The sequence below is a fragment of the Artibeus jamaicensis genome, unplaced genomic scaffold (genome assembly GCF_021234435.1).
Source record: "Artibeus jamaicensis isolate MK-2021 breed Jamaican fruit bat unplaced genomic scaffold, CSHL_Jam_final scaffold_666, whole genome shotgun sequence".
NCBI classification, from domain to species: Eukaryota; Metazoa; Chordata; class Mammalia; order Chiroptera; family Phyllostomidae; genus Artibeus; species Artibeus jamaicensis.
Genome location: NW_026522053.1, coordinates 2,102,525 through 2,112,762, shown reverse-complemented (window position 1 = coordinate 2,112,762; position 10,238 = coordinate 2,102,525). Strand labels below are relative to the sequence as shown.

At 41.0% G+C, this 10,238-nt stretch overlaps 1 protein-coding gene across 6 annotated transcripts in view; it reads right to left on the bottom strand.

Moving 5' to 3' along the window:
* Positions 1 to 692: 692 nt before the first annotated feature.
* Positions 693 to 10,238, bottom strand: part of EEF2K (eukaryotic elongation factor 2 kinase) — a 92,210-nt gene continuing 82,664 nt past the window's right edge. For 5 of the 6 annotated variants that reach the window (XM_053659491.1, XM_053659493.1, XM_053659495.1 and 2 more), the window contains one exon: positions 693 to 1,070. In XM_053659491.1, coding sequence (XP_053515466.1) covers positions 961 to 1,070 — 110 coding nt within the window. In that variant the 3' untranslated portion in view covers positions 693 to 960. The remainder of the gene's footprint in view (positions 1,071 to 10,238) is intronic. The other variant, XM_053659494.1, reaches the window with a different exon arrangement.

Below are 10,238 nucleotides of genomic sequence, written 5' to 3'. Positions count from 1 at the left end.
GCTGCTCCTGAAAGCATCCTGCTGTGAATTACAAGGAAATCAGCCTGGCTTCAAACAGAAAATGTGAAGGATGATGGTGGAATATCAGGCACTAAGAAAACATGAAGAAGTCCTATACAAGGCATACTTGAGTCATGTTGTGGGTGTTGCCACTGAGATTTCTACTTGGAGGAGAGGCTTCACCATGCCAAACCACTGTCCTTCCATGTAAAAGTCTTGAGGCACACCCACCTTCACACTGGCTGGCAGAAGAGTCAGAGGTAGTAAATGTGCGTAGAAACACCAAACCTGTTTTGTAAAGCCGTTTGTGGAAAGCATGCTTAAAAATGGAATTTGGCTGTATTCCATGAAGTCAGTTGCTTTTCAGGAAGAAAATTAAACTAAAAGATGAGACAACAGTCAGTGTGCATCCTTCCTCCATGGCAGAAGCAGCCAGGGTGTTGTACCACCAAGCATACATGGCATTGTGCCATGTATGCTTCCAAATGCTGAGAACGGAGGCTTTGCACCAAGTCATGACAATACACAACCCCATGGAGAGTTTATATGCAGCAATATGTTCTCAATCCAGCTCAGGAAACATGGGTTCTGTGGGCCTAGTCCAGCCTGAAAGCATCAGTGAGCAAAGCCTCAATATATTCCAAGGCAGAAAAACACTTTCTTACATTTCATGACAAAAATACAAAAGAACCTCAAAACGATACACTGGTTCATTAGGCTGCTTTTTCAATCTCTGCCCCCCCCCCAAATCCTGTCCTAGGGGACAGCTATAGTGTCTTTGCTGATAGCAAAGACATTTTCAAGAGTCAAAAAATGACATAAAAAAGTTGATTTATAACACACTAAAAATACTTGCCCATTTCCCCAAAACAACCCCCAACTCTTCTGTAAGTCAGATCTTTTTCCCCCTTATCCTTTTGCTTTGGACTGGCCCACAGACAGAGGAATTTTCCTGTCCCATCACTGCTCCATCTGGGCCCATGCTTCCTCCGCCTTCTCGTAGTACTGGTTGGCCAGCCGGCCCTTCATGGCTTCCATCGCTGCCTCTGCAGCCCGGGTGTACAAGTCACCTGAAAGACAGCAAAGTGGGCCACAAACAGCTCAACCACCTGGTATTTTTGCCAGCCCAAAGTTCCCCACCCTCTCTGGAAACAGCATCCAAGCTACTCCTGATCCCCTCTTCCACATGATCTGGGTGGGCTCTGGGTGGACAAGTAATTAAAGTCTGGTCAATGAAAGTGCCCTCCCCATTCCCCACCAGGCCACAGGGATTGGCCCAGACTTAGGCACACCCATCAGAGTAAGCCATTTCAATGAGCATCTGTGACTGGCTTAGGGGTGGGTAGATGATTCCATTGGAGCCAAGGAGAATGAGGCCAAGGACTTTGCAGGACTTTTTGGGGAATGAGTGAAAGTTGAAGAAACAAAGATTATAAATAGCCACATGTTAGTTCAGGATAGGTCTGGCCATCAAATGAATTTGTGCCACATGAACACATGGTTTCAAAGCTTTTGGAATTATAGAATTGTATTATTTGCTTAATTGTTTAAATATAACCTTAAGAAAAACTTTTAAACTTAGCCTGATTTCATACCAGTGAAATAAGGAGTTCAGTACACTTATTATGTAATAGAAGAAAAATATCTTGTATGTGCATCAGTTGCCGAATGGATAAACAGAATGTGGTATATCTATACAATGGAATATTATTCGACAATAAAAAGAAATGCTACAACATGAATGAACCTTGAAAGTAGGCTCTGTAGAAGAAGCCAGACACAAAAGGCCACATATTTTGATTCATTCTAATGAAATATCCAGAATAGGTATATACACAAAAACAAAAAAGTAGGTTAGTGGTTTCCAGGAATGAAGGGGGGTAGAATAAGAAATCATTGCTAAATAGGACTGGTTTTCTTTCTGGTGTGGTGAAAATATTCTGCAATGAGATAATGGTGATGGTTATGCAGCCTTGTGAAGATCCTAAACGCCACTGAGCTTATACATTTTAAAATGGTGAATTTTAGATTATGGAGATGTAAGCTCAAGCCCTGGCTGGTATGGCTCAGTGGACTGAGTGATGGCCTGCAAACCAAAGGGTCACTGGCTCAATTCCCAGTCAGGGCACATGCCTGAGTTGTGGGGCAGATCCCCAGTTGGTGGCGCTTGAGAAGCAACCACACATTGATGTTTCTCTTGCTCTCTTTCTCCCTCTCTTTCTCTAAAAATAAATTAATTAAATATTTTTTTAAAATGTAAGCTCAGGAAGGAAGATGGCAACGGAGTAAAAGGGAGCAGATTCCATTTCTCCCATACACATGGAAGAAAATCCTGGCTGATCTATGGAGGAACAGCGCAAACAGACAACAGTTCCCCAGCACATATGAAAATAAGAGACCAGAAACTGTAGTGGAAACTAAAAAACCAGATGGTAAGGAGACAGCTGCAGGGCTGTAGGGTCTCAGGAACCAAAGTGGAGACAGGAGACGCAGCAGTCTCGGCCCTCAACTGGCGCGCCTGGTGCCCGGCGGGTCTTCCTTGGAGTCTTTGGGAGCCCTAGGCCTACCGAAAGGTCCTTGGGAGAGAGCTGGGTCATCAGCTCCCTCCCTCCCCAGCCAAACAAGGTTGGGCAACACAACTGGGAGAGACCTGTTTGCTTGAGATTGCAGAGAGGGTGACAAAAACAAAGGGCCATTATCAACCTCGGACTCTGTAGTTGCCAGCTTGGGAGAAGTGAGAGGCGAAGTGTCAGGCTCTGAATCAGATAGTCACCGGTTTGGATGGGGGATTGGGCTGTGCTGAGTGTCAGGCTTTCTTAAGGAAAAATCTTTTGGAAAGTAAACTGAAGGATTCTCCTGCAACAGCCACTTGGCCTGCTCCCCACCCAGCCTGGCAGCAATCCCGAGGTTGGGCAGAAAACCTAGAGTCCCCCCCACAGAACTGGGAAGGGTCTATGCCCTATCACGAGGGACCCAGGCAGCCTGGCCTGTGCGCACAAGAGGGATGCAGGGGAGAGAGCGCTCTCAGAAATACTACCCCTCAACCACCTGTAGCCATTGAGATCAGAACAAAAACAGTTTGGCCAGTCTGAAGCCAACAAGACATCTTTTTTTTTTCTGATTTTTTTTTGTTTTTTTAAGTAATCTTTTATCTTTTTAATTTTATTATTGTTTTATCTTTCAATACATTTTCCTCTCTTTTCTTCTTTGTTTTATTCCTTCTTCCGTTCTTTCCAAACTTATGGCTTCTTCCTCCCTTCTCCTGCCTCTTTTTTTCCCTTTTACCCACAAGTGACACAAACAACTTAGAACTGCGAAAAGACCAGAGTTGGACCCAAAGAGGGAGCACCCAAACAGTAGAGACAGAGAGACAATTTTTACTTCGCTATAGCAGAGAAGCCACAAGCTACTGCATACTTGTATATTATTATTTTTTCATTATTCTCACATCTTTTACATGTTAATAGTATCTTTGTATTCCACCTCTTTCTGTATAGGCTTCTTTGCCTTGGCTGGTTATATTGTATCACTTGACAGGTTTCCCCTGTTCTCTCTTTGAGAGTATATTGTTAATTTTCTATACTTCATGACACTTATTTTCATTTAGCACACTACCCAAAGTTCTATACTCCCTATTCATGTTATCCAGATCACATAGAGTTTGTCATATGATTGTTGCTCTAATATTATTGTAAATAATAGCTGTTCTATACAACTGTAAATACTTCACAACACATCTCCCAGACCTTAGACCTCTTCAGTCTCCTGAACTCTATTACTATAGTGATTAACTCTATTTGCTCACACATTACACCTATTTACCATCCTTTACTCTCACCTTACCTCAGAATCTGACCCCCCACAACCTCACTGCTTTCTAGATGCAACTCACAAGCCTTTCCTCCCCAACAAGAGTCTTATCTCCTGTCCATCCTTTCTTAAAAGTGGCTAGTGGTGTTGAAGATTACTATACATAGCCTAAAGATCTCCTATCTCTTCTCTACCAGCTGTGACTGTAATTATCATAATATACTCTCCTGCTGTCATAAACCATTTTGCCTCCCCCTCCAAATGATCACACACACACACACAAATAAAGGAGTAGGTGGAAGTGGAGAACTCCAGAATACCCACTGGTAGAGGAAACCCAATAACAAATGAACCACCAACAAATAACAACATAAGAAGGTGAAGCAGGGAGTAGAAACCACAAAGACTTCAATCCAAGACCTATCTGGAAACCTCAATGAAATAGTGGAGAAACTACCCAGTACAAACAACTGAAAAAAAGCAAAAGAGAATTCTTAAAACATTGTACACACAGAAGAACTAGCTTCAATACAACCTGCTCTTACCAGTACAACAAATTAAAACATGTGGTGGACGGACTTCCGCCAAGATGGAGAAGTAGGTGGAGGATCCACCTCACCTCTGTGCACAACCAAATCTAAGAACAACTATTTTTAACAGCAGTCACAACCAAGCCACACGGAAAATCGACAATACGGAGTCCAAAGGACAACTAGATACTCGGCTGGACCAGTACGAGGAGCGAGGCCAGCAGTGGAGCAGGTTAGCAAGAAAAAATTCCCGGGGCGGTGCGCGGTGCGCGCAGGCAACCGAGGGCGCTGATCGCCAGCAAGCTGGCTGCCGGAGCGCACAGGGAAGAGGCGCGGTGGGTCGGTTGGTCGCACGCATTTATGTGCGGAGAAACCAGTGAGAAGGGAAACCCTCGCGGTGCAGCAGGCTCGCACACTTAGGATCGGATAAGCAAGCCCGAGACGTTTGAGTGACTGGAGGCGCTGGGCTAGCGGAGAGGAACGCCATTGCTCCCTCTCTGACCCCGCCCCCACACACAGCTTCACAAACCAGCGACCTGGGTCGCCCCGTCCTGGTAAATAACTAAGGCTTCGCTCCACTCACTTAACAGCACGAATAGACCAAAAATGGCTCTAGGACAACTCAGAGCCCCAGAACCGATAGACCTAAGTGATGAAGAAATAGCCAGTCTTTCAGATGCACAGTTCAAAACACTGGTTATAAAGATCCTTACAGAACTGGTGGATTTTAGTCACAAATTAGAGAAACATATGGAAGCTAAATTAATTGAAATGAATGCTGATACAAAAGATACCAATAGTAATGGAAAGAAAATTGGGACTCAAATCAAGGGAGAGGACCAGACGGAAGAAAAAATGATCAAACAGAAAGGAATGAAGAAATAAGAATTCAGAAAAATGAGGAGAAGCTTAGGAACCTCCAGGACATCTTTAAACGTTCCAACATCCGAATTATAGGGGTACCAGAAGGGGGAAAGGCACAGCCACCAGTTGAAAAATTATTTGAACAAATAATAAAGGAGAATTTCCCCAATCTGGCAAAGGAAATAGACTTCCAGGAAATCCAGGAAGCTCAGAGAGTCCCAAAGAAGTTGGACCCAAGAAGGAACACACCAAGGCACATCATAATTACATTAGCCAAGATCAAAATGAAGGAGAGAATCCTAGAAGCAGCAAGAGCTAAGGGGACAGTCACCTACAAAGGAGTCCCCATCAGACTGTCAGCAGATTTCTCAAAAGAGACCTTACAGGCAAGAAGGGGCTGGAAAGAGGTATTCCAAGTCATGAAAACCAAAGATCTACAACCAAGATTGCTCTACCCAGCAAAACTTTCATTTAGAATGGAAGGGCAGATAAAGTGCTTCTCAGATAAGACCAAATTCAAGGAGTTCATCATCACCAAGCCCTTACTATATGAAATGTTAAAGGGACTTACCTAAGAAAAGGAAGATAAAAAAGATGAACAGTGAAAGGACAGCAAACTCACAGTTATTAACAACCACACCTAAAACAAAAGCAAACTAAGAGGATAGCTAGATCAGGAGCAGAACCATAGAAATGAAGATCTCATGGAGGGTTAGCAACAGGGGAGTGGGAGGAGGGGAAGGGGGGGAGAAGGTACAGAAAATAAGTAGCATAGACAGTAGATAGAAAATAGATAGGGGGGGAGGGTAAGAATAGTAGGGGGAAATACAGAATCTAAAGAATTTGAGACACATGTTCATGAACTAAAGGGGGAAATCGTGGGGGAGGGGTATGCAGGGTGGAGGGGAAGGGAGGGGGGAATAGAGCAAATGTAATGGCATAATCAATAAAAAAAAAAAGGAAAAAAAAACAGGTGGTGGACATAGGGACCATCAGTTAACCAGTTGGTGGGAAGGACTCACAAAAGAAAGACCCCAAAACAACCAAAACCCAAAGACAAACACAGAGCCAATTTAAACGACAGCCCAAGACAAGTGACCTTGGGAGATCAAGGAGACTACACCACCAAAGCTCACAGGTATTATACCACAGAAGTTCACACCATAAACCCAAGAAGCCAGAACAAATCAATTTAAGAAGCTGAAGCTAACCAGAAGAGTCTCACAAACAATGGGAAGACAAAGAAACAATCCCCAAATGAAAGGAAAGGAGGAAGACTCAGAAAGAATGCCGGATGAAATTGAGGCAAGTCAGCTATCAGATATTGAATTCATAGCACTGATTATCAGGAATTTCAAAGAGCTCACAATGTGCTACCAGAAACTACAGGGGGACTACAATGAACTCATCGCAAACTATATTAACATGGAAAAGAAAATAGAAACTGCTGACAAGGGCCAAGAGGGAATGAAGCAGAACACAGTAGGAGGAATCAAAAGCAGGCCTGACGAAGCAGAAGATCGGATCAGTGAGTTGGAGGACAAAGTAAAAAAATACAACCAGAAAGAGCAAGAAATAAAAGAGGCTCAGAAAGAATGAAGAGGAATTAGGAGAAATACAAGACAATATAAATCATAACAATATCCAAATAATAGGGATACCAGAAGGAGAAGAAGAAGAACAAAAGATAGAAAACCTGTTTGAAAAAGTAATGATGAAAAACTTCTCTAATTTTATGAGAGAAAAAGTCACACAAATCCAGGAAACACAGAGAGTCTCAATCAAGAGGAACCCAAACAGGCCCACCTCAAGACACATTATCATTGAAATGGAAAAATTCTAAGACAAAGAGAGAATCTTAAAGGCAGCAAGGGAGAAAAAGGAAGTAACATACAAGGGAGCCCCAATAATGTTAGCTGCTGACTTATCAATGAAAAAACTCCAAGCAAGAAGAGAATGGAAAGAAATATTCCAAATAATGAGAACCAGAGGCCTGCAACCAAGGCTACTTTACCCAGCAAGGTTCTCAATCAAGATAGGAAGCCAAATAAAGAGCTTCCAAGACAAAAGAAGTCTAAAAGAATACGCCTCCTCCAAACCAGCTCTGCAAGAGATGCAAAAAGGACTGCTTTTAGGAAAGGAAGGAAAAAAGAGAGAGGGAGAGAGAGAGGAACATAACTACAAAAATGGCAATGAATAAGTATCTATCAATAATAACCTTAAACATAAATGGATTAAATGCTCCAATCAAAAGACATGGAATAGCTGAATGGATAAGAAAGCATGACCCACAGATATGCTGCCTACAAGACACCCACCTCAGGACAAACGACTTGCACAGACTAAAAGTGAAAGGCTGGAAACTAATTTTCCAAGCAAATGAACAGGAAAAAAAAAGCTGGGGTAGCAATACTCATATCAGACAAAATAGACTTCAGAAAAAGGACCATAGAAACCCAGAAGGTCACATCATAATACTCAAGGGAAGAATCCACCAAGAAGACATTAACATCATAAATATATACAGAATACTTCATCCCAAAGAAGCTAAATACACATTCTTTTCAAATGCAAATGGAACATTTTCAAAGATAGACCACATGATAGGACACAAAACGAGCCTCAACAAATTCAAGAAAATTGAAGTCATACCAAGCATCTTCTCTGACCACAAGGGACTGAAATTGAAAACCAACCCCAAAGGAAAAAACCCAAAGCACCCAAAATCATGAAGACTGAATGGTATGCTATTAAACAACAAATGGGACAAGAATGAAATTAGGGAAGAAATCAAAACTTTTCTGGAAACAAATGAAAATGAACTCACAACAACCCAAAACTTATGGGACACAGTGAAGGAAGTCCTGAGAGGGAAGTTTATAGCAATACAGGCCTACCTAAAGAAGATGGAAACATTTCAAACAAACAACCTAACCCTACGCCTGCCAGAACTCAAGGAACAACAACAAAGACAGCCCAGAGCAAGCAGAAGGAAGGAAATAACCAAGATCAGAGCAAAACTAAATGACATAGAGACTAAAAGCAGAATTCTAAGGATCAAGGAAACCAGGAGTTGGTTCTTTGAAAAGATAAACAAAATAGACAAGTCTTTAAGTAGACTCATCAAGAAAAGAAGAGAGAGGACACAAATAAACACAATCAGAAATGAAAAAGGAGAGATTACAACTGATGCCACAGAAATAGAAAGGATTGTAAGAAATTACTATGAAGAACTGTATGACAAGAAATTTGAAAACCTAGGGGAAATGGACAAATTTCTAAAAAAAAATATAATCTTCCAAAACTCAGTGAAAAAGAAGCAGAAAGCCTGAGCAGACCAATAACAGCAGAAGAAACTGAAGTAGTCATCAAAAACCTCCATCGACAAAAGCCCTGGACCAGATGGTTTCGCAGGAGAATTCTACAAAGCATTTAAGGAAGAGACCCCTATTCTTCACAGACTATTCCAAAAAATCCAAAATGATGGAAAACTACCAAACTCTTTTTATGAAGCCAGCATCATCCTAATTCCAAAACCAGATAGAGACACAATGAAAAAAGAAAACTTCAGGCCAATATCACTGATGAACATAGATGCTAAAATTCTCAACAAAATACTGGCAAATCACATCCAACAACACATTAAAAAGATCATCCATCATGACCAAGTGGGATTCATCCCAGGGATGCAAGGATGGTTCAATATTTGCAAATCAGTAAATGTAATACACCACATAAACAAAAGCAAAGAGAAAAATCACATCATATCAATAGATGAGGAAAAAACTTTTGATAAGGTACAACAGCCATTTATGATAAAAAAAACACTCAGCAAAGTGGGAATAGAGGGAACATTCCTCAATATAATAAAGGTTATATGTGAGAGACCTACAGCCAACATCATACTCTATGGGCAAAAACTAAAACTTTTCCACTAAGATCAGGAACAAGACAAGGTTGTCCACTTTCACCACTTCTACTCAATATAGTATTGGAGGTTTTAGCCACAGTGAGCAGACAAGAAAAGGAAATAAAAGGCATTCAAATAGGAAAGGGGTAACAAAACTGTCACTGTTTTGCAGATGACATGATAGTGTACATGGAAAATTCTATAGACTCTACCCACAAACTGCTCAACCTAATAAATGAATTTGGCAAAACAGCGGGATACAATGTCAATATCCAGAAATCAGAGGCATTTTTGTATACTAACAATGAAACAGCAGAAGCAGAAATCAATTTTAAAAATCCCATTTAATATAGCAAAAAGAAGAATAAAATATCTGGGAATAAACCTAGCCAAGGAGGTAAAAGACCTGTATGCAGAAAACTACACAACACTGAAGAAAGAAATCAAGGAAGACATGAACAAATGGAAACATATACTATGTTCATGGATTAGAAGAATTAACATAATCAAAATGTCCATACTACTCAAAGTAATTTACAGATTCAATGCAATATCAATTAAAGTACCAAATGGAATATTTCACAGACATAGAACAAACACTTCAAAAATGTATATGGAACCATAAATGACCCTGAATAGCAGCTGCAATTTTAAGAAAGAAGAACAAAGTAGGAGGGATCACAATACCTGATACCAAACTGTATTACAAGGCCACTATGATCAAAACAGCCTGGTACAGGCATAAAGCAGGCACATAGACCAATGAAACAAAACAGAGAGCCCAGAAATAAACCCAAGTCTCTACAGTCAATTAATATTCAACAAAGGGGGGCAGCAACATAAAATTAAGTCAAAATAGCCTCTTCTACATGTGTTGGGAGAACTGGACGACTACTTGCAAAGAAATGAAACTCAAGCACCAACTTACACAACACGCCAAAATAAATTTAAGGTGGATAAAAGAAATATAAGCCGTGACACCATTAAAGTCCTAGAAGAAAACATTGGCAAGAAAATCTCAGATATTTCACGCAGCAACATATTTACTGATATGTCCCCTAGAGCAAGAAACATAAAGGAAAGAATTAATAAATGGGATCTCATCAAAATAAAAAGCTTCTGTA